Below are 24111 nucleotides of genomic sequence, written 5' to 3'. Positions count from 1 at the left end.
AACAGACTGTCTTCTAAGAGTATTCAGGCACCCACCTTTCTACTGCTTTCTGTGAGAATTCAGGCAACTAACCGTCCTAGGGATTTGAGCTTATGTTCTGGCAGCTTGTAAACCAGGCTTGTAAAACCCTCAGCCAGGGCCCTCACAATTTCTATAGGCGTCAGCTGTGCTCTATAGCATCCCTATGTGAGTATATATGATTACTTTCCATCCAGAAGATTGAAGCACAAAGAAATTAGGAGCCCATTAAAACAAAAATGTACAGGGGATATATACCATTGTGGCAACAGAACATATGTACTTAAAACTAAGCTACAAAATGAGTTTTTCTCTTTTAAAACATACCAAGGATGTGTGAATAAAGAGCTTTGTAAAAGAATTAACTTTATTTTGGAGTTATGTCATTTAGTAAATACAAGAGAGGTTCATTAATAGAAATATTTTATCGGAAGTTATATACAGCATGATGTTTAACATACATTCTATTTATTTGGATTTCATGCCATATAGTTAAGAAAATAATAACTATATATATTGATTTTCTATTGCTTTTCAGAAAGTTTAATGTAATTCCCACATCCCAACTAAATAGCAGATGTTTTCATGTTTTTACTATAAAAATGTAGCTAGGAATTAAAAGTTTTCAGAGTCTGTGATTCAGGAGCATCACTCAGTTTAGCAGTCCTTGGGATTTTCCTTCTGAAGTCATACAGAATTTTTTTAACCACTTTCACAGGCCATGATGTATGAAAATAAAGCAATACCAATTATTTAGAGGACAAATCTCAGATGACCTAAACAAAGATTAATGAGATTGAATTAACTTTACTATGTAGAGTCGACACTAATATGATTTTGAAAAGTCTAGCTTGGCAGTAATAATACATATTTAACAAAATGCATGGAGGGAAAATAAAAAATATGACTTGCTATTGGCTATGGTCCCCTCTTTTAGAAATATGTATTGAATCTTCTATTTATTGAGCAGCTGTGGCTATGTTCAGTCACTCATCCACCCATTCATCTGTTATTTGTGTAATTAATTCTTCAATCAATTGTTCACTGAGGGACTGTATATGACCTATGTTTTGCAATTGACTTCAAAGAGTGAGGCAGCTGAATGCATCCGATAGAAAATAGAAAAAGGCATTGCAAGGTTCACAACAATTATCCAAGGTTCAAAGCCAAAAACTATTTCTTCCAGTCCATTGTCATACTCTGGGCGGCACCCAAATGCCGGTGGTATCCAAAGCTGCAAGGAAAGAAGGCAATGCCAGTATTAATCATAAATTACGAGTGACTGTGACCCCACTGACCTGCAATTTAGTTTTGGCAATCTCTAAGTAAGCCCTCCCTATTGTTACCCGGGTACACCAATGGCAAAAGATTTCAGCTTCTGCTGCTGATACAATTTTTCATGGTGATTAAAAAGAGTTTAGACTCTTAGATTCCATGTTTAGATAAATTTTGTTCCCCAAAGGCATATTCACTTATTCTTCCAGAAGAAGTAAAATTTACTTGCTACAAACTATGGAACCATGTAATTTTAATATGAGGCTTGAAGGGTTGGGAAGCTTTCGTGTATTAACTTGCAAATTATGTTCAAAATGTCTTACCGAAAGATTGCATAGGAATAAAAAAGCAGCAATGTTCTTGAGAATTCTCCTCTTGTTGTCAGCCACCGAGCTTCTGCTGTAAAAGGAGAACTCTGAGGCTGAACGCATGAATGGACTGTTACCCTGACTTGTCTCTTCGTTGGCACCACCACCGCCGTCACTTTCTCTGGTGCAGATGCTGCTGCTGACCAGGCACGGTAACTCCCCAATGTCACAGGCGGCTCGGCCATTGTAAATCTCCTTGTATGAGGGGGTAAGCGATAAAGTGCTCCCCCGAGATATAGTCACTATTCGAAGTGTTTTAATATCATCATTGGCCTTTTCCTGCTCGCGATGTATGGATTCAATGATAAAGAGGTTCTGAATGTATTTCTCAATAATTACTAGGACAGAATAGGGCAGGTTAAACCACGTGTATTTGGGGTGAGCTTGGGCACAGATAATTGCTAGGATTGATCCCCAGGAGAGGAGCCAGGATCCTGCAGCTGTGCCAACCAGCAGTTCTGCATCCAGTTTTCGAGCAGGATTCTTTGAGTTATCCAATGATCTATCCTCCAGTCTGTAGATTAGAAGGGCGACAACTCCAGCTGTACACATGAGAGCCAATACAAAGATAGCATGGAGGTAAAACATAGTAAGTGCTAACTCACTTTTGATTTTTGAACGTCCAATCTGAATTAAATACACCACGACTACTGCTATTGTGCTAGTTAACACAATTAGTCCAAAAATCATCCCAACAGTTATGCCGTGGAATTTGAATGGAGTTTCGTGTTGCTGATGGTGTTCTACTTTGCGGCCAATGTTTTTCCACAGGACATAGAGCATCGTGGATGCTAGAATGTGGTACTCTATATTGAAGGGATATAGGTAATATATTCCTTGAGAAAATATGGAACAGAGAGTTGTCGTTGTACAATTGCATTGAGGTGCATGGTCATCTAAAACTAAAGGAAAGGGAGAGATTACATGTGTGCATTATAAGGATTTTTTTGTTTAAAGCAAATAAATAAAACATAAATAAAGCAATAAAACATAAAAGGTAAGATTTCAGTCAAACAACACATCATACTCTCCAGTTAGCCACCTAAAAAGGATCTGTGTCATTTAAATCATTAACCTAACATAGATTTTGCCTGGTCTCCAAAGCATAATCTCTAACTCCACTACTCAGCTGCTTAGCAATAGTCACATCATAAGTGAACGCTGCACCAAAGTGCAACAGAGCCTTTCAAATACTACTTTTTTATTATACAAATATCCAAAACCTCAAGGACTTGAGTCCTTGGCCATTTGGCTTAGGTGAATTTTATAGAATATTGAGTAATTCCACCTGTAGGTCAGATGAAGAATATAAAATTGATGAGAAAATGACTCCTCTCATTTTTGTCAGTTATTTACACTAGAGTGGTTTCTAATAACCACAGCACTTTATTAAAAATATGTTTATGTCTACGAAAGAGGTGAAGTAAGCCACAGATACTTTCACTCAATGTCCCAGTATAGATTGAAAGTAAAATAATTAAAAATCTATCTTATCTTTTTGAGAAGAACCTATGAAATCATTATCTCTCTATGCAATAACCTGCATTGTAAACCCCTAAAAATCTCAGAAAACAAACTGCACATATTTGTAAAATAAAAGTATTTAATGTGTAATCACAAACAAATAACTTAAGAAACTGGAAATTTCCATGGTTTCAGAAGATAAATATTTACTTACATATATATAAACAGAAATGCTGAAAAATATATTTTTAGGCAGTCCAGAGCCAATCTTAGATTTGTGCCTGTAAGTTTATTTTTTTATATTTTGTTATTTTTTAATTTTATAAGAAAAAGATGGGAGAATGCTGGTATTCGTTTGTCTTAAGCATATGCTCGTAAGAAGTGAAAAAAGATTTTGCAGTGGATTATATGTTAATAGCAAATTTGTCTTGTGAATCACTACTTTGCTCCTCGTTATAGAAACTATTTCTGTTTATTCACATTTGTGCAACAATTCTGGCAGCAGATTAATAGGAAATAATATAAGGAAACTGCTTCCATTTAACGGTGGAAATATCAGGAAGAGCCAATAACTTGCGATTAGTACTGATGCTTTTGCTGTACAGCTAAATCAGAGAATCGCAGAGTGGCTGAGGCTGGCAGGGACCTCTGGAGGCCCGCAGCTCCAACCCCTGCTCCAGCAGGGCTGCCCAGAGCAGGCTGCCCAGGACCATGTCCAGGTAGGTGCCTTTTGAAGATCTCCAAGGAGGAGACTTCATAACCTCTCTGAGCAACCTGTGCCAGAGCTCTGTCAACTGCACAGCACAGAAGCTCTTCCTGATGTTGAGAGGGAACCTTTTGTGTTCCCGTTTGTGCCCGTTGCCTCTTGTTCTGGCACTGGGCACCACTGAAAAGAGCCTGGCTCCATCCTCTTGCAAATGGATGTAAAACTGGGGTCACCTTTGTCTTTATCCTTGTGAACACAATAAAAATCCTATCAGGTGGGAGAAAATTACCTGTAGCTGCTGAGAACTTATATTGCCTATTGAAAGCCAAGAACTCCAAATTTCCCGACGCTTCAGTGGCATTTGAAAGCAAAAGGCATCCCCAGCAGTTTTAGTCAATGTTTGTTACCAATTATCTTACCAATGAAGAAGAGTATTTGTAATAAAAAAAAAAAAATCACCCAGCTAAAAATCTGTGTCCTGAAAAGCAGCACTAATGGATAACCTCTATCCCTCTGAAACATTCCACCCAATTCCATGGCACCACACAAAATTCCATAGGACCACACACCATGGGAAACCACTGTCCTGGGAAAGATTTGCAGGATTATCCATTCTTGGTTTTCTACTAGTAGCTTACAAAACAGTAAATTCTGTTTTTAATACTACTGTATATAATTTACTTCTCTGATTTACTAATAAAAGGATTCTTTAGTGATGTTATTCCTCAAAAGAATTATTATCTTTGTTTGGAACTTCTGGCATTTATTTTTATTCTGGACCTCATCCAAAGGGGAGATAAATAAACAGAAAATCACAGCCTGAGTCACGTATATGACAATGATTATACATCACTTTAATTACTATATGAACTGACCATATATCAGTTGACTACCATTTGCCTAGGAACAACTATACAGCAAATACCCAGATCTGTCCTACAGAGACATAGTATTTTGCATGGGAGCAGTAATTCCAAAATGTACCAACACTTCAGCTTACCTATTGTTATGTTCCCAAAACCAAGTGTGATTAGTCTTTCCTTGTGTTCATTCAGTTGATGTTTTGACTCTGTTAACACTCCATTTGTCCACAGGAGTAAATTTGTGAACACAGAATGGATAACCCCAAACCTACAAAATAAGATAATTATTGAAGGAATATGCACGCAGTATATCTCTACGTACATACTAAATACAGTGGATTAATTTTCTGTAGACACCACATGTAACACTATTTAGTTGTCAGTACAAGAAAAAAAAATCATAACCAATCTCTCTAAAGATGTTCCACAGTAGAGCACAATGAATGTTAGAATTCCAAACTATCACAGAAACATGATGGATTAATGTATTAAACCATAGATAGGATGCTTTTATGCTCTCATATGTGATGTTTATTATTCTTTGGGCTGGACACGTTAATGACAGTGACTGAACGGTCTGATCAGGGTTGTTTTGCAAGTCGCATTTCTCAGCCTTCTGCGGTGCTTCTTCATACTCACTGTGGCTGGTCTTTCTTCAGACAGATAGTACTGCCTTGTCTAACTTCTAGTCCATGCATTTTTGTCTCCTGGAGAAAGCTGAAGGCAACAGAGGGCTTTATCCCATTCAGACTACTGGTAAGTGAGGCTAAGTCTCCAAGTGGCTTTGAGAGTCCTTGTCTTGGACAAGCCACTTCATGGCTTGGTGAAACAAAATGGCATCAGAGAAAGAAGTGGGTTAATGATTCTGAACTTTCTAGTAAAACCCAGGCAATAATTGTTCTCAATTGACCAGCACTTCCCCCCACACCTCCCTTTTTTTTTTTTTTTTTTTTGTAGAAGGCCATGGTATCTATTTCTTGGGTACAATCCTTTAATCTGCCATTTTGCCAGATGTTATTCTCTTGTACCCAAGGCTGATAACATTCCTTCACCAAGAAACAGTTCTTTATTACTGCACTGTTTGCAGAGAATGACTTGAATGACTTGCAATTAGGTATTTTAGAAATGGTACTTATAAACAGAGATGGTTTCACCAGCTAACATTGCAAGCCTTCCATAATCATTCCACTTGTTGGCATGAGCCTGAAACACTTACCCAAGGGAGCAGAACAAAAGTAGAGCCATCACTACAGCTGAAGTTTATGAGTAAGTTTCTTTTACTTCCTATAGAAACTGGCCAGGTTCTTGACAATTTGAGATTAATATTTTAGAAGCTAATATCCTTGTTTATTTGCATTCTATGTAAAGGCATTAATATATACTAATTCACATTCTTACAAAAGCGAAAATACATCAGAGCTGGCTTTGCTGCCTCAAAGACCAGTCCTCAGCTCCATAACAAATAAATGTATTCATCTGTTTCAGAAGAGACATTAGTTACACCATGAGAACCAAGTTCTGGTGTCAGAAATAAGAACAACCCTTACTGATTTGGGTGTATACATACTGCTGGAAAGGTTGTGTTTCTCTCTGTATTTGCATGTTTGCAACTAGTTCTGAAAGGTAATTTCCATAAAGGTCAATAAAAAAAAAAACAGATATACTGCACTGGCTGCAAGTTGCTGATGCAAATTCCCTTTCACTATCTTCAGTACGAAGAAAACTTCATGTAGTACATGAAGTACTCAGAGAAAAATCTGGTGCTTCCTTCCTCTGAAAAATGCATGTGACACTGTGGTATCATACATTGCGCTTTCCCTCTCTCATGATAAATACATATTTATTCTGTGACTATTGCATATTATGAGGTATGAGCACAGTTTAAATTAAAAAAAAAAAAAAGAAAATAACTCAGAATAATGATTATCTTCTCACTTGGGTGAATGGAGTCACTGTCTATTTATATTAACACAACTGAGAATCAAACTCCACAAGTTCTCAAAGTCCATGATACAGTAAAATTGTAGGTGTTCAAACATGGTGCAGACGTACACCTATTTGCATTCCAGATGAGGATCAGATACTTTACCTTTCAAGTGTTTTGAAAGACTGGATAATATCCTTTGCATGACACCAAAGAAAGTACACCTAAATTAAAGGAATACAGAGAAATGTCATTACACTAATGAATATGTATGAAACAGAAAAAGGAAAGTATATCTGTAGGCAGAAACACTGATTACATCCTCTGATGATTTAAACTGAGGTGGCTCCATCTCCACACATGTGAAATTATTCTTATCTCTTCCAACATTCAGCCAGAACCTGGCTGGCAGGAGGAACCTAGGATTTCTTATATGCAAAGACAGTGGCTCAATAATAGAAAGTTTCAGTATGACTCACCAAAACATATCGTGCTTCTGTATCTGCAGAGGCTTTTATTTCAATGGCAAAGGAAATAAAACTGCCAGCTGTAGACAGCACTATAACTACTGCAGGGCGTGATGACGCTAAATTTGAATAATTTCCTAAATATATGAAATTTTGTGGAGGGAGAAAGACGTGAAAGGATTCCAGACTTGATTAATAAAACAAACAATGGATGACCAGGAAGCAAGAGAAAAGGTCATTCTATCAGTTTGAGAGGTAACCGCATTAGGAGCAACAAATGCAGTTGCACTCAAATGTAGTGCAGGAAGCTCAAGCTGGAGAACAAAAGAGACAGAACAGTATTGACTTAGCAAGTAAAGGGGAAAGAAGTATTAAAAGTAGGAGTCTCTGTGGGAGGATAAGGATACAGATTGTTGCTAATACAAAACCTGTTCCAAATCCTGGTAGGTGCAAGCAGAACCATAGCCATATTCCTCAGGGATGTTAGGGTGAAACTGGGAGTCCTATTTATTCAGAAAGGTTCCTACCTTACTGAACTGAATAAATAGTATGTAAGTATCAGGATAGAAATGGTCCAAAGGGTTTGTCTTAGAAACCTGCCTGGTGTGGTATTTCTGAAACGGTCTGAAAATTGCAAAAAACTTTGGGTTCTTCTGCAGCAATTACAGTGACTGGACTTCCATTTCCTCACTGCGCACATTAATAGGGAGCCTCCACAGCTGGTGTTGTCTGAGACGTTCAGTACCTGATCTTTGAGAAAGCTAGGAACATGCAGTGCTCTGTGGCACCTACTAGAAGCTCAGGACACACAAGACACTTCTGGACTTGAGCTCACTCAGCCAGTGCAAAACCAGGAATCCGGCCTCCTGCCCTCCCCACTAATAACACGTTAATTCAATCACCCAATGAAGCATTTATCTCAACAAATTGTCATAAATGCAAAAATACAAGATGCCGTGGAAGTTTAAATTGAAATCAGTGATTAGCATTGTAGCCTCATCTATGCCATGTTCAGATGGCAGTTCTGGGATAGATGCAGTAAAATCTGACAGCAGATGTGAAAGCATTCTTCAACACTTAAGAAAAGGAAGTTTAGAAGCCCTGTTCAAACACTGAAGTCAAGAAAGTTGGGAGAAAATAGGAATAGAAAAATCAGTAAGGTAGAGAAATGACAGAAAATACAGTTTTTGCTCCCAGAGCACACATTGTCTCAAAGGGACTTCTGTCTGCAGAAGAGCTTAACGCAGAGGCAGTGGAAATCAGAAGGTCGGTGCTAGTTCATTGTTTGCACAGTTACAGTGTATATTTGCTCATTTATTGGCAAGTACCAGGATGCCTCGTTAGAGTGAAATACAACAGCATCCAACACGTATTCTGCAGAAAACAAATCCTCAGGTTTTTAGATGACACGTAATTAGGAATCCTCTGCACTGTAATTTTATCCTGTGTTTCAAGGACATTATATTTGTCTTAGGCAAAAGGTGTTTGATAAATTACATCCTTTACCTTTCCTTTGAGCATTCACACTAACACTCAAGATTTCATTTTAAGCTAAGTAAATGATAAAATCAGCTACATTAGTGATGTAATATGATGTGGTGTAATATTAAATCAGAACGATGCAATATTAAATCAATATTAAATTAAATATTAAACAATAAAGAGTGATGTGATATTAAATGAGAATGTCCCTTCTCAGGGAATTGGACGTTCCCTTTGTTCAGGTCAGTCTCTTCCACATTCTAGTTCACAGTAGCTAGAAATCTCACCAACCCCAGGTTACTGCATGCAATGAGGAATGCTGCATGCAGATCAGCAGGAAAGGATTTCTTGGGTTTGTCTGTCAGAGGTAAAGCAAAGAAGCTGTTCCACATGGAGAGTGGATTTTAAAAGAAGTGAAATTATGACTACTTCCATCAAGTCAGAATTTCATCCTCAGATAAAAAGATGGAAGTCAGAGTTACCGCTCAAATTTCAATGTTTTTACTGTTAAAGAAAACAGAATAATGTAGGTGGTTCAACTGCTTATTTACTTGCAACCACTGCTAGGAAAATCATTCTTTTCTCTTCTGTTCTTGCTCTTATCACTATGTTACTTAATCATCTTGGAAAGTGCATTAGATGACCTGGCTCTAACGGAGTATCTTATTTTAGTGGCTTTTCCTTTCCCTCTTTACCACAAGTCTGCTCACAGGGGCCCACAGGAATTACAGTTTTAGATTATCCTGACAAGAAAGAGGATAATAATCTAAATCTTCACCTTACCATAAGATGTATCTGGCTCTTGCAGCTACCAACAATTCTCACTATCTCTGCCTTCACAGACTGGCTAACAACCTGTGACAGAAGAACTGGAAGCTGTTCATAATTCAGGTATTCAAAATAAGGAAAACTATTAGGAAAACTGGCCAGGATCCTTTTGTTCCATCATGTAATAGAAGAAAGGGCAACATTTATTCATGCAGTAAACAATCGGCTATGGAATATCACCATATAATACAGAGACAAAGCCTGAAAATAAACAAACAGCTGGAATATTTTACAGGAGTCAGTGACTATGTTTTCTAGCGTGCAGCCACTGATACGTGTAATCAAATGCTTCTGGAATGATCTGCGTTCTTTTGTTACAGGAAAGATGTGCAAATGTTTTTATAACCCACAAGGAAAGGGGTTTTGCCTGTTTGAAGTATCAGGCACCCACCCCTAATTATAATGGGATATCAGACAGATTGAACTGGACTTGTGTGGCAAGCTGTAGATATAGAAATAAGTGAATTGTCTTTAACCAAGCTGCTCATTTCTGCCAGAAAAATTCTGAAAATTTTGTAGGTAACTTAAACTAAAGAGCATGTAATTTCAACTATTGATAGCATTTTTGATTACTTCTATTTTGAACTTCTTTTGGGGGAGTTTTATGGCTGAGCAATTACTGAAATTTCAGGTTGCCAAGGCTGAATTTGCACATAAAGAGGTATACATGCACAAGAACTTAACCCTCAAAACCATCCTGTGATATGTTTAGAAATTAGATTAGTGTAAAATCCATGATGATGAGAAGAAAAAAAAAAAGAAAGATATTTTTGGTAAGAAGTATAGATATAACATAAAACTGCAACCAGTGTCTTTTACCTGTAAGATGGTGTGCGCTGCATGGGTAACAGGAAAAATGCCTTCAGTTGGTGACAAACAGTTTGAAAAATCAATATAGTATCCAATTTTAAAGGAGTCCAGAATTAAAGTAATCACTGCAAATAAAGTAATCCCACCTACAAATGAAAAGATATTAGAAAACATCAGTGTACAGTTGTACTGTCTAGAGACAATCCGTAGCACTATGCCAAAATCTTGTTTAGAGAAATAATGATAGATCAATACTCATATTCTTGCTTAGGGAGATAAAAGTGGATCGAGTTCATGAAGATAACCGACTCGATGTAACAAGACTCTCTAATTTGTGAAAGTCTCTGCCCAGTGTATTACTAAAGCACATCAAGGCACACACCCAGCACAGGCAGTACGGAGGAGCCCGGACTTGAAGACACGCAGCGCCTTGCAGATGGCTCCCAGCTCCTTGCAAGATCAGCCTCCCAGGTAACTGTAGCACCAAAGCAGCCATACAGTGCGTGAATTAATGCTCCATACGGTCACACAGCAAACTATACAACTCAAGGGAGTTGAACAATAATGTTACAGTCTCTGGACCCAAGAGCTCTACAGCGGGCAGTAACACAATCACTTGGTATGCCAGCGCCATTGTTGGGGAGGTTACACTTCGAGTCAGAGACCAGAACTGCAGTGAGCTGTCTGGTTTGGTTTCCTAGAAAACAACCAAATGATGAAAACCTATCTTAGTATTATATACTAATCCTAAATACTTGATATATACCAATAATTAGAAATAATGAAGATGATTCCACCATTTTGCTATTTCTAAAGTTAAAGAATAAAAAGAAATGTTTTTTACTGAGCATTGAAGTATTTTTTTTTAAATGTGGATTTTTTTTTCCAAATATTCATTGAAATCTCTGTGTTTTAGGAGATCCAGAATAGGATTTTCAGTATTGCAAAGTGCTGGCTTAATTCTTTCTATTAGCCATCAAGAAGCAGGAAGCTATAATGATACAGTTGTCAAAACGCCACTCTAAACTTCAAGTATTGTTTGGGTTTTGATAATAGACAACTTAATACAAGCAGGAAAAAGATATATGTTGAAGTCTGCCTAGGGCTGTGTAAGGTGACTAGCTGCCCATGCTTTGAACAGAAGCTGTGCTGCTGGAGAACGTAATAAAATAAAGCCATTTGTGAAGCTAATTGATTTTCCTTTTGAGCTCTCTGGCTGGCTGAACTTCTAAATGATGGCCCCAGAGCTTTGCACTGCAGGAGAGTGTACTCAGGGGATAACATCTGGGGTAAGTCAAGGAAGAGAGTCTACCTATATAAAGCCTTCCTAAGCTTTCCTGTGATTATTTGGGTTGCGATAACCTCACCTTACTAAAAAAACTCTTTTCCCACAGACTATAGGAGTGGTTCTTGGTCTGCCACACAAGCTGGAAGAGAACCGTGCTTTAGGGTTCACGTAGTTCACATCTTGGTACGAAAATGATCCAGGAAACCTTTCTGTGAGCAGTTTTTGTGAAGTGGCCATTTGTCCTTCCAGCTTTGTTAGCTGTGTGCAAGGACTCTGCCTTAAGAGGTCTTTGTTAAGCCATTCTTTTCCAATATTTCCCATAGCAAATGGATACAAGTAGCCAGCTGCCACCGCTTTTACTAAAATGATATTCACAGTTTGAAGGGCATCATGAAAATATTCTGAGCCTGCGTTTACATTTTATACCAGTTAATTCATGGGTATTTTCTCCAAAGATGAGAGCAAGGAGACATTCTTCAAAAGCAGCTGCTCAAGTTACTCAAGAATTGCCAAGAGCTTTCTGTGGAAAGACTTGATGAAAATTTGTCCTTTCCCCTCGTTTTTGGGCTTCTCTTCCAGACAGATTTCTGTGACAAGACCACTGAGACAGAGGAGGGCAAGAGGGTTCTTAGCAGAGGAATTGCCACCCGAGTTTTTCCATAGTTCAAATAAGTTTTCTCTTACCAATACAAGACAAAGGAGTTTTAGAGAACTGTTGTAACTACAAGGAACTCTTAAGAATAGGAAAGTGTAGGGCTTTCCCTAAGGGCGAATTTGTTGAATTGCAGCATAGACATCCAAGAGAAGCTGTGGGAGGCGCCACAGCTGAGAACATATTACAAAGAGCAATCCTTTGCTGGTAAAAGAAATGGATAAGGTAACCTAGTAGTGCATTTCAGTATCTTATTTCTAAATGTCTGTGACTCCTTATATTCTGTAGGACAAATGAAATGCTGTGATTGCTCTGCCAAAAGAAGAAAGGGCAGGGGGGTTCTGTTGTTCTTACCCATGTTAAGCAGTATTATTCCACACTTGAGAGGAGAAAGCTGCTCTCTGTAAGAAAAACATAGCCTGGTCCAAAATAGGATCAAATTAAACCTTGCAATAATGAATTTCAGTAAATTTCACAAGAAAAGAACAAGAAAATGTAAGCCACGTAAGGTAACAAATGAAAAATGCCTGAGAGATGAGGATTATTTTGGAAAACGGTGAATAATCAAGGAGAAAACGGTACATAACTCCATACGTTTCAGGAGAGAGTCTACAATCCATGATTTTATCGTTAGACATAAAATATAAAATAAGCTTAAAAATGACCCTGAGCTATTTTTATAGCATAATTGTTAACAGTACAAAGAAAAATAAAAGACACAAAGACACGCAGCACTGAGGACAAACCAAACTTCCACAACACAACCTTACTTCTCAAACTAGCCAGATTTTAGATTTAGATTAATTTTTCATTAGCTGCTGCTGTGGTGACTGATTGCTGTATCTTTGCTATGAGGAAGGAAATATTTTATGGAAAAACTGCCTTATAGCACTGCACTGAACACACTTACTTTCCAACCTACTATTTATAGTACCGAGACTGGAAAAGCGGTCGATAAAAGTGGGCTTGCCTCCTCCTGTACGTAGTGCTGAGCCGAGTTGTTTCCTTTCCCTGGGACCCAGACACACGGCATTCGACACGACTCTGTGCCGTGATCCCCAACCACCTGCTCTCGATACATCTTTGCGTCCTTACTCCAGTAAGTACCCAACCCTGCAGATAAGGGCCATCACATCCTACCACCAGCCTTGCAAATTTCCTACAAGCTAATGCTACTTTCAGCTTTTATGCTTACATATTTTACATGCTATACTATAAACTGCTCTGGCCGAGCACATTGTCCTCTTCTAATTCTAGATGCTTTCAAGGTTTTGACGGTTGAATTTGGTGATCTTGAAGGCTTTTTTTCCAACCTACATGATTTAACAGTTGTAAGGCATCACTGTACAGGTACAAATGGGAATCTCTGAAATACTTCGCTTTAGAGAGCCCTCAGGGACCTTTTGGACTGCTGCTAGTATAAGGAAGTCGCATTGCATTGCCTGGAAAATGTGATAATTCCTCCAGGAGAGTTGCACAACACCTTAATAATTGCCCCTTCCAAAATCTGTCTTTTTAAGTGCTGCAACACCTGCCTGATGCCGGGGGTGAAAGGGAAAAAAGGCTCTGTGGCTTTCAGTGTTGCGAACGGGCCAAACGGGCAGTTGGGAAGCGAATACCTGTAGCAGACAGCTTTCCCATATGGACTCTCAAAGTGTTCAGCTTCTGCTTGTATTTAGAGTGCACTGCATGTGCACGGGACCATGAATGCCAGGATGTCTCCTGGTAGGGACGGAGAGGTAACGACATGGTAGCAGAGGCAGATGACGGCACGGACATCCCATGCCCGGTGCCACCGTGGGTACTGCAGCCAGTACTTACACTTGAGCCAGCGTGCTCCAGCGTGCGTGTCCTTGTCGCGGATCAGCCTCCTCTGCGTGCAGCTCCTGCACAGGTACCACAGCATCCACAGCAGCTGGATGAGCATCAGTGTGATGAGGTAGGAGAGCAGGTGGCTCTTGCTGATGCCCACGGCGTGCACCGCCCAGGCGAAGGTGAGCAGCAGCCCGGCCAAGAAGAGGTTGATGCCGTACTGGCTGCTGAGGATCTCGGCGTTTTTCTGCGGGCAGCTCCCGCCGGCGGCGGGGGAACCGGTGCCCTTCTCCATCTCCCGGCCGGGCGCTGCCGGAGCCCCGGGGCCGCCGCAGGCCCGGCCCCCAGCGGCGACCCGGGGCGGAGCGGGGCCGCCGGCTCCCCCCGTGCCTCCCTCCGCGGCGGGGCCGGGGGGGCGCCGAGGTGAGCTCCGCGCAGGGGAAAGCCGAGGAACGACCCTTTTTTCTTTTTCCCCTGACCTTTAGTAAGTCCCGTTCTGACAACGGAGCACTGCAGTGATTGCTAGGAACTGGTAGTCGCTACCAACGGCGAGCAGCAACCGAGCTCAACGAAGCAAAAGCTTTCACAGGATTTAATTCATTTCTTATTTATTCATTTTCCCTATTTCTATACATATTTTTTTACTATACACATGTCAAATACTTAGTTCTAACTGTGCCCTATAGCCAGGAGCTATGAATGTGTTCCAACCTCAAGGTCTGGAGCCCCAGTCGGTTGCCTATGAGGGTTGACAGGAATTTATCCCAGTGTAAAACAGAAAATATTTTAAATGGCATTTTGGTTGCGTACAGCACAAATTCTCTTAATCCTAGGTATTCATGTACCTAGCCATGGTTGGAGGCCAAATACGACGATAGACTGGTCCTTGTTCTGGCCAGGCAGGTCTTACATTTTTACCTTACATCTGCTGGTAGCATATCAAATATACAAAGCATTGTTTCTTTTGTTTTTTAACTGTATGACCTATGCCTCACATGAAATTAAACCACTAATTCAGCTACTTGGAAAAAAAAAAAGGGAAGAAATGAAGAGACGGTATCGATCTTACACTACTTCCACATGCAGAACTTACTGAGGATTTAAGCTTTTTCTCTTCTGAAGCCAAAGTACAAAAGTAACAAAGGACATTTCTGGTAACAGACGAACAGTTAAGCCTTCAGTCACCTCTAGCCCAAAACTACATCCATCAATTGTAAAGCTTACGGAAATGCTAAGTTCTACTTTTATCTTATCTAATTGTTAGCCTTAAAGAACAACTAAGGAAGATGTTTTCATTTAACAGAGCTTCTATGCATAACTGTGATAAATAATCTTCACCGTCTAGGCTTTTTTATTTTTATTTTAAGGTGATTCTAAAAGACGCTCGTCACCATGAAGAAAAGCTCTTTGGTGCTGGCACAGATTCTCATCCTCAAATGAAATTAATGTAAATAGATACAGAAAATATCTGCAGTAGTCTGAAGCCAGACAACATATTCAAGTAGGGATTTTGACAACCTAGTAATTATTTTCAGGAAACTATTAAGATATCTTTCTAATCTCTTGCCCTAAACACTTTAATTGGTAGAAGGAAAATAATGAAAGCAAGGAGTTCACACAACTGGAAGCAGCAGCAAGGTTTTGTCAGGTTTTTAATTACAGCAAAGATTGTTTTACATTCTTACCAGGCTCACCCCTACTTGCTTTTGAGCATACAAGGGAATGAGTATTGCATTTGATACCTGTAACTGTTACCAAAAGACTCTGCAGGACTTTTATGAAATAAACTGTATCTACCTGGGATTTTCAGAAAAAGACAGGATAAATAGCTCTTCCAAGTCATACTGAACAGTATTACACTGCCAATTAAGCCAGCTGAGAGGTCATGAAAGACAAAATGAATTGACAAATTGATGGGCTGACAGTCCCAAGAACAGTGAAGTTAGATGTTTAAATAATTAAGTACTGAACAACGATTGATCACTTTGTATAAAAGTTTATTAAGAAGTCCAGAAGAGTAAATTTGAGGAAACATGTAGCAAACATTAAAATTATTTCAAGAGTACAGGGTCAACTTAAAGCACCTAGAGCATTTATACAGTTGATAAATAAAAATAAAGTGATAATTACCATCCCTGAGCAAAAGTGCATTTAAATAATAAACAAAATCAGTCAATGTACATCTATGCAGACATAAAATTGTTTAAGTTTGTTAAAAGATGAAGACCTTAAGATAAGCAAATGCAAAGTATCACTTCTAAATGCAAAGTACCACTGTTTTTTGTAAACTCAAATTTTACATTAAAAAAAAATCAAACTATTGACTTCCTCTACAAACTCCTTAGCAGTAGTGTTAGATGTATTTTACTTTGGTTTGACTGATCCTTTACACTGCCTACTGCCAGCAAGTTTTTTCTTCAATGGAACTGCAGTAGCTTCAGCCAATGCCTTTTTCATTACTGAACGTTTCACGTAGTGTGTATTCAGCAATTGTGTGAATCTGAAAGTCAGAATGAACAGCAGTCTCCTCGAACAGTCTGGACTCCAAGCAACAAGAGTAAATTTAAACAAGTTTCAATAACCAGCTTCTACTTTCTCCTATCTTCCAGAAAAGAATTTAACACAATGACCTATATAAAATGGTCTAGCAACTAGATGGTGCCCAGGTTTCTTGTTATTTAAGTATCTCAAACAAGGTGAACAAATGGACAATGTTATTTTCCCAGCTGTGTATGGCTAATGACATTTAATTTAATATCAACCTCTATTGCTGAGGAAGAAAAATGGCAATTTCATTAACAGGCATTGTTAAGAACAGAAAGTTAATTTTTGGAAGAAAAGCATCCTGAACATTGGAAAACAGTATATACATCAAAATATTTTACTTTGTGCTCTTCAGTTCTTGTGTAGTGTTACTATTGTTCATTCTGTTGCTGGTTATTCACAGCTTCATCTCCTGTTTTTGGCTGTGGACAAATTATGTCAGTACAAGTGCAATTTGTTTATTTCACTATTGGCACTAGCAGATTATCAGTGATGGAAATTTCAACCAGCTTTCTAGGCCCTTAACCAGATACATATCTTTTTTCAAATACTAACAGATCTGAAGTCAAGAGGTCAGATTAACTAAATATTTCCTCCATGACAACACGTGTATCATTACAAATTTAACGGACCAAGAAGTGTCTCCCATGTTGTCAAATGTGAAAGTTTAGACGTTCAAAGAGATTCCAAATATCAGTATTTTAGCTACCACTTGAAATGTAAAAATAACATATTAAAAAAAACACAACACTTGAATTTAGGTATCAATTATTTTCAAACCAATCAACCTGCTTTAAGAAGGAAGTTGGGCTAGGTGAAATCTGGAGTCCCCAGATAGGATTTAAAACCATATAACTGACCTATTACCCATCTGCTTAGTATTGAACTGCGAATAAAACCTTTATAAAACAGGCTACATCACAAATGAAGTGCTTTATATTACTAAGAGAGATAAAACCTATATATCTTTCAATTATTCACCAATCAGTTGCTTTTTTGCAGCCTGTTCTGGCTGAACAATGGGTTTATGTCCATTTGATTTATAAATCAGGTAGTTAAATAATGAAAAGACTGGAATGTAACTAAAACAACACCCACTCTGCAGGGTAACTGTAACTGGAGTCCTTCACATAAAGCTGAAAGAGAAGAAAAAACAAATCCGACATAAGAAATACTGTAAGGCTATATATACTGCACAAACCGTATCTTGTATAAATTGATATTCATTAGTTGGATGACTTTGCATCACCAAGTAATAATTTACAGTGCAACAGAATTTACTTGGCTGTTCATACAGACAATTTGTTTTCTTCACAAGGTTCAGCTGTTCAGAATATCTGCATTTAGCTAGTACTTCTTACTTTCTATCTTCAAGTACAAATTAATGCAGAATGGTTCTTTTAGTCTATTAATAAAAGCAAAGCTCTACCAGACCACAGCACATCCTTTCTCCACCTTTCCAGTGCTCAAATAGAACGTTGCTAGTGACAGAAGGAACAAACATGCATTGAGGAATTCTGCACTAGCAGACGCAACTCGAGCTTTTAAATTAAAGAGGTTCTGAAGTAAGTACTGTATTTTTCAGAAGTCCACAGACAGGGTATGATCTAAGTTAATTAGCTCCTTAAAAAAAAAGTTTTCTTGATATCGAGGAATTGGTGAAAAGGTGTATGACTAGTTTCAGTTCATTTATGCAAGTAAAAGCTGTGTGTATGTGGCTGACCAAGCTGTTAAATATTTTTTCCCTACAATTCTGGCACTACAAGAGGCTATACTCAAAATCCAGCACTGTCCCATTCCTCTTGCCTCACTCATGAAAATGCTGGGGGACTTCTTTACTCAAACAGATTTGTGACAGCAAGCAAATACAGACTTCCTCACATTCCCTTGTGAGCAAGTACAGCAAACAACCTGCTGAAGTAGTCACTTCACTGGATGATGTGGACACCAGTGATCAGGGGACATCTCTTACCCCATTACTGAGCTGTATTTAATTTTCAATTTCACGGGATTCATTTGAATAGCATATCCTAACAAAAATGTAAGAACCCCTTTTCAATGTGACAGGTACTGGGAATGAATTTTTCAAGTCAAGAAAATAACTGTTTTTGCCTTAAAAAGGTTGCTTTTTAGGAATATCCAAGTGGACTGTTCACCACAGAAAATGAAAGCAGCATACTTAAAGATAATAAAGAATTTTAAGTCTGAGGTAGAGGGGAGGAGGGAGAAGGAAAGAGAAGACTGTTGCATATGGACCCTTACAGCTTCTCCCCTTTACTATATGTCAAGCAACTTCCCTAAGAAGGAAGGTCTGGGTAAAAGCTGCAGATATTTGGCTTATACTCCTCAAAGCCATCCACTCTGACTTATTTCTTCTCACTGACTAGAACTGAATCTTTGGGAAGAGGAAAAGGATATTCTTCCCTTTAAGATTCATGCATATTATCCAGTAACTCCATTTGCCACAAAATTTCAATATCCTAAAAGCATGCAGAGTAGGAATCCTTGAACTGTTTGTATAACAAAGCAGCTTATGCAACAAGATAAATACTTTTATGTACTAAACAATTCTATTATTTACCTGCAGGACTTATCCCAGGAGTGACACAAGCATCACAACACCCATAAACTGAATGAAGAGCAACAAAGGTGTCATAAACGACCAAACAGGCCATAAGGCAACGTTGAAACTGGGAAAAAAAAAAAAAAGAAGAAAGCTTTAGATAAAAGTTCAGTTGTCATGTGGAAATACCAGGCAAGCAAATAAATCATAGCACGAGAAGAAACGAAATTTAAACAATGCAACCTGGAAAAATACTTGTTTCTTTACAACTTGAAAGAAAAAAAAAAAACACTAAATCGATAGTTTAGTTCTCTGCTTATTTACTGACAACTCATCCTAGAACACCAGTAACTGCTGCAGATTTGTTTTACACTGAGCAAAGCCACTCAGACCCATCAAGAGTAAAGATACTTTTTACTTTCAGAATCTCTATGTATGAACCACCTGAAAATGAAATACTCTTTGATTTTTCCCACAGGCATGCATAGAAGCTGGGAAAAAAACAACAACTTATAGTTACAGCTAATTAGAGCTGAGAATGAATTAACTACATAGAAGGGGGTGGGGGGGACGATTTCTTTTAGAACTGATTTACGAGGATTATGGATATGACTACTCTAAACTATAGGGAACATTTATCTTTTTCAGTCTTTCTTCCACCACCACCCCACCCCCAGCACTGCAACAAATACTGGTGTTATTCAGACACAGCACCTACACTGAAAGGGACAACCAGCTTTCATACAGAGAGCAAATATACTTGCACACAAATACTTTTTCACTCACATGCACATTTGCTCAATTCTGACTCATCTCATAAACAAATCATCTCTTACTAAACGTACCATTCTCTGACAAGACAGAAACTCTTAAATCTCATATAAGAATGAGTTTCTGTATACTTGCTATTTATACATACTGTGTTTGATAATGAACACCTATGCATTAGGAACTGATCAGGTAAAATTTTCTCTACTACAGAATATACCTTTAAAGTTTTAAACCTCACAATATAGAAAAGACACAGTACATCTAAAAGTATACTTACTACACAGCTTCAACTGCTACAAATCTTGTCTCATGAACAAATTTTGAAGGCAGAAGAAATCATGCAGAGTGGAACTAGTACTGTCACCAGTACATTCAGTAGAATTAGAGGAATGGGCTCATTTTATAAGCAGCAGCGTTTACACAGTTAGACCTGTACAGTTTTAGCAGAAGTTTGTATATATGTTTCAACTTACCAAATTGCTGCTGCAATAAAAGTGGTTGTTGAGATAGGTATCAGTATGGGATACCGCACATCGTAGTCCTCAATTCCACGATACCACTCAAGATATATTATGCAGTAAAAGGCAACAGATAAACAAGCAGCCAATAAGCAACTGCCAGTGACAAACCACCAACTGTGGCAGGGGGAAAAAAAAAAAGCACGTTAAGTACGGTCACATTTCAGTTCACATATTAATCTTCATTCTAGGCTAGAAACAGAACAGACAATACTTGTTAATTATACACATTAGCCTTTATTGTGTTTCTTAAATTACTTTTACAAAACACTTAGCTACTACAGTTTGATTCAAATGCATCAATGCATCATTCCTGTCATTTATTTTTCCCTCAAATATTTTGGAAATGCAATGCAGCAGACCTTGTCACAGTGATCTTCTATACTAACACGCTAAAAACACTTCATAAGTAATGAAATAAATTAGGGTCTATGGTAACTGTGCTTCTTCCTGTAAGGTTGACTTTACCAATTTTTGTGTAGCAGAAGTGTTGTAGAAAGCTTTTAATAAGCTTTCGAGTTTATGAACTCTTAACTTTAACAGAAAAAATCATGAAAAAAAAACTTTAAGATACTGAACAAAACCACAGGGAAATCCAGGATTTCAGATTCACAATAAAAAAAAGTAGGTGATTATTTAGAATGGTGCACTTTTGAGCCTATCTGGGGACATACCTCCAGATAAAGATGGGAAAGACAAACCTGGAAAAGTAGTTTCAGAGAAGCTCACAGCATAGAGCTTAGGCCCTGTTCAGCCTCCATATATTGATACAATAATGACAAAGTTCAAAAGGCACCTCCAGGTGAAGTTATCTGAAATGTTTAACATCTATCAATCCCACTGAGAATAATTTCATGGAAAATAAATAGAATAGAAAAAAAATATAGAATTATTTCACAGAAATAATTTCAATTTATTTCCTAGTCTACTCAAAGAAGTCTAGAGAACAAGAGGGAAAAAAAAACACACAAAACTTCACTGATGTTTTAAGATTAATTTCAGCTTTTTTGAAAGTCAAAACTCCAACACTTTCAATAGAATATGCAGCGATTCCTTGTACTTGAGAATAATTTTGAAGGTACAGTATTAAAACATCTTGCTATTAGAACAAATTTTACACATACACAGATGGCTCAGTAGATCCTGAAGAAAAAAGTTTTAACAAAGATTTATTTTTCTTGAAATCTTACATTTAAGCATGATATTTACCCAAATTTAATAATAATGACTCGGGGGTCATCTGGTTTAGCCCCCATACTCAAGCAAGGCCGCCTACAGCAGGTTGCCCAGGACCATATCCAGGCAGCTTTTGAGTACTTCCAAGGATGGAGACTCCACAACTGGGCAGCCTGTTCCAGTGCTCAGCCACCCTTAAAGTAAAGAATGATGATCTGATGAAACCTCTCATATTTCAGTTTGCGCTCAACTGGGCACCACTGAAAAGAGCTTGGCTCCATCTTTTTTGCCCCATGCCTTCAGGCATTTGTACACATTGATGAAATCCTCCCCCGGCCTTTTCTTCTCCAGGCTGAACAGTCCCAGCTCTCTCTATTCCTATTGTAGATCTTGTTTATCCAAGATTTAAAACACAAAGTTCAGATATAACTATCTGAATACAATTGTAAGATGAAAATGCAACATTTCTTTGCAAGAAAAGGTATCTTACCTATCTGCTTGAATAGCTTCCTTAACAGATTTTAAAAAGTCAAAGTAATACGTCACAGCAATTGAAGCCAAAATCCAGAATGCAGAATGAATATTCAGCCTAGGAGAAGGCTTCTTCTTCTTCTCTACAGCTGCACACTCTTCTGTAAATATGAACATAATTGTATCACTAAAGCCAGCCATTAAATGCAGTATGATTATACTTAAATGAAACACTATGCTTATCTTTTTAATTATTTAATATTTGGAGATGATTATACTCAGTATAATACATTTTGTACTGGAGAGGAAGCATTCTAAAAAGCTCTGTACATTTACTGAAGTAAGAGTTTAAGCAAGGTGCCCTCTGATTAAAAAAAAAAACCACATAAAGCAATAACAACCAGCACACTTTGTCTGCATACCTTTTTTTGGGAAATTAACAGCTGACAAGGTTAGGAAAGGCATATTTAACTACTTATGAACAACAGAGCAAACAAATTTGGAAGTGTATTTTTGTGCCCGACAGTAAAAAACTACAATACTCAATAGTCACATACTTTAAAAAAAAAAAAAAGTGAAACAGAGGTATCTGTGAGGTACAGGTGTATTTGATGTTTCATACTTTGAAGTTCATTTATCATTAAAAGTTATTGGTGCTTTATGTGCCTTCAGAAACATAACCTATGCTAGCTCTGCATCATTGTAGATGCGTTGCCACCAGCTGAACGTAGGAACGGCTTTGCTGGAGCTTACAACCACCCATCTATTTTTGTTTTATTTATTTATTTATTTATTTTTCGCTGAGCTTCTTCCCCAACTCCAGAGACGAGGCTGGCCGCAGCTCAGCCCCCTCTCGCCCCAGCTGCGCCATGGCACCGCCCGCTTCCCCCTCACGCCGAGCGTGCACCTCAGCGGCCGGGGGGGGCGATGGCACAGCCCCCTCGCTCCTGAGGGCTTCCAGCAGCGCCCGTCCCCTTCCCCCTGCTCCCCCGAGGGCGGGTACCGCAGCCCCAGCCCGTCCCGGCAGCACCCACCGGCCGTCCCGCCGCCCCGGAGCGGCGGCTGCAGCGGCAGGGCGCGGGGCTCTGCCCCTTGCCGCAAATGGCGCCGGAGCCTGGGCAGCGGGTCCCCTCGCTCCCCGCCCGCCTCCATCTTGGGCAGCCCCGGCAGCGGCGGCGGGGCGGGAAAGGAAGGGCGGTGGCAGCGCTGCATTTGCGAGCGGAAAGGGCGGCCCGGGCTGCTCTTCTCAGAGGGGGAAGCCATTTTAGGCGGCCATAACCGTAGCCGAAGAAGCTGTCAGCGCTCCGTGTCGGGAAACAGCTGTTAGTGCCCGCTGCGGCGGCGCGTGGGTGCAGCGGGTGGGCGGTGGGGGGGCAGGCAGTCAGTTAATGGCGGCTGCTAGCGAGGAGCAACGTGTGTGCCCTTCACCTCACAGAGCCGTCGTGTAATGGCACCGCCAGGCCGAGAGGGAGGCTCCCGGGATGGTTCTCTAACAACATCAAGTCGCACTGAGCTGTAGCAGCTCTTTGCTTATCCATCCATCCATCCATCCATCTCACTGTAGGCACAGCCTGGAAAATATTAACTCCAACTTTATTATTAGCTCCAACTCCAGCTTTAAATCTGGATCCATTTTCAAATGCACTCTTAGAGTATTTGCCCTCTCGAAATGAGAGCTTTCTTGCACGTTTTGTTTGCTGGTCTTCAGGATTGAAGTTGGAGTGATAAAAACGCAGAAAATATTGCAGTGAGTTGTGCGTCAGAAAATAATCCCTCAGGTTCTAGCTATAAGTGCCTTTCAGTTTCATCTGGATGATTTCTTTCTTGTATTCTCTCCTGATAAAATTAGACTTCTTCCTTATTATTTATTCCTAAAGGAATTGATAAAAATCATGCCTTATGTCTAGAGAACAAAAAGGTGTCTTATCACGAGTACAGCTATAGCAAATGCTGGCTCTGGTAATAGTCCAGTAATATATCTTAATAGTGTCAAGAGTGACACTAATTCCCACTGAAAGTAGTGAACCCTATGACGCATATCCAAGTGTACAGACCTGTTTTCTCAAAATAACTAAAAAATAAGAAATACAGGGGAAAAACTGGGAGACTGG

At 39.0% G+C, this 24111-nt stretch overlaps 2 protein-coding genes across 3 annotated transcripts; both read right to left on the bottom strand.

Annotated features, from left to right (window-relative positions):
* Window positions 1–401: 401 nt before the first annotated feature.
* OTOP1 (otopetrin 1) lies at window positions 402–14573 on the bottom strand. Of its 2 annotated transcripts, XM_048048329.2 has the most exons (7): window positions 13967–14573; window positions 10215–10351; window positions 6784–6842; window positions 5334–5513; window positions 4832–4962; window positions 1617–2563; window positions 402–1252 (listed from the first exon to the last, which is right to left on the bottom strand). In XM_048048329.2, the coding sequence occupies exons 1-7, from the start codon at window positions 14250–14252 to the stop codon at window positions 1082–1084; spliced, it is 1911 nt and encodes a 636-aa protein (XP_047904286.2). In that variant the 5' UTR covers window positions 14253–14573; the 3' UTR covers window positions 402–1081. The 2 variants fall into 2 exon arrangements, with proteins under 2 accessions (XP_047904286.2, XP_013032283.3); XM_013176829.3 differs by lacking the exon at window positions 5334–5513.
* A 1360-nt stretch (window positions 14574–15933) lies between these two features.
* Window positions 15934–23362, bottom strand: TMEM128 (transmembrane protein 128). Its single transcript, XM_048048374.2, has 5 exons — window positions 23035–23362; window positions 22020–22161; window positions 20309–20470; window positions 19083–19191; window positions 15934–17637 (listed from the first exon to the last, which is right to left on the bottom strand). Exons 1-4 carry the CDS (start codon window positions 23261–23263, stop codon window positions 19092–19094), a joined length of 633 nt encoding a protein of 210 aa, XP_047904331.1. The 5' UTR covers window positions 23264–23362; the 3' UTR covers window positions 15934–17637; window positions 19083–19091.
* Window positions 23363–24111: the final 749 nt, after the last annotated feature.

The sequence above is a fragment of the Anser cygnoides genome, chromosome 4, assembly GCF_040182565.1.
Source record: "Anser cygnoides isolate HZ-2024a breed goose chromosome 4, Taihu_goose_T2T_genome, whole genome shotgun sequence".
In the NCBI taxonomy this organism is placed as follows: domain Eukaryota; kingdom Metazoa; phylum Chordata; class Aves; order Anseriformes; family Anatidae; genus Anser; species Anser cygnoides.
The sequence above is the reverse complement of the archived record's forward strand: the minus strand, read 5'-3'. Positions and strand labels throughout refer to the sequence as shown.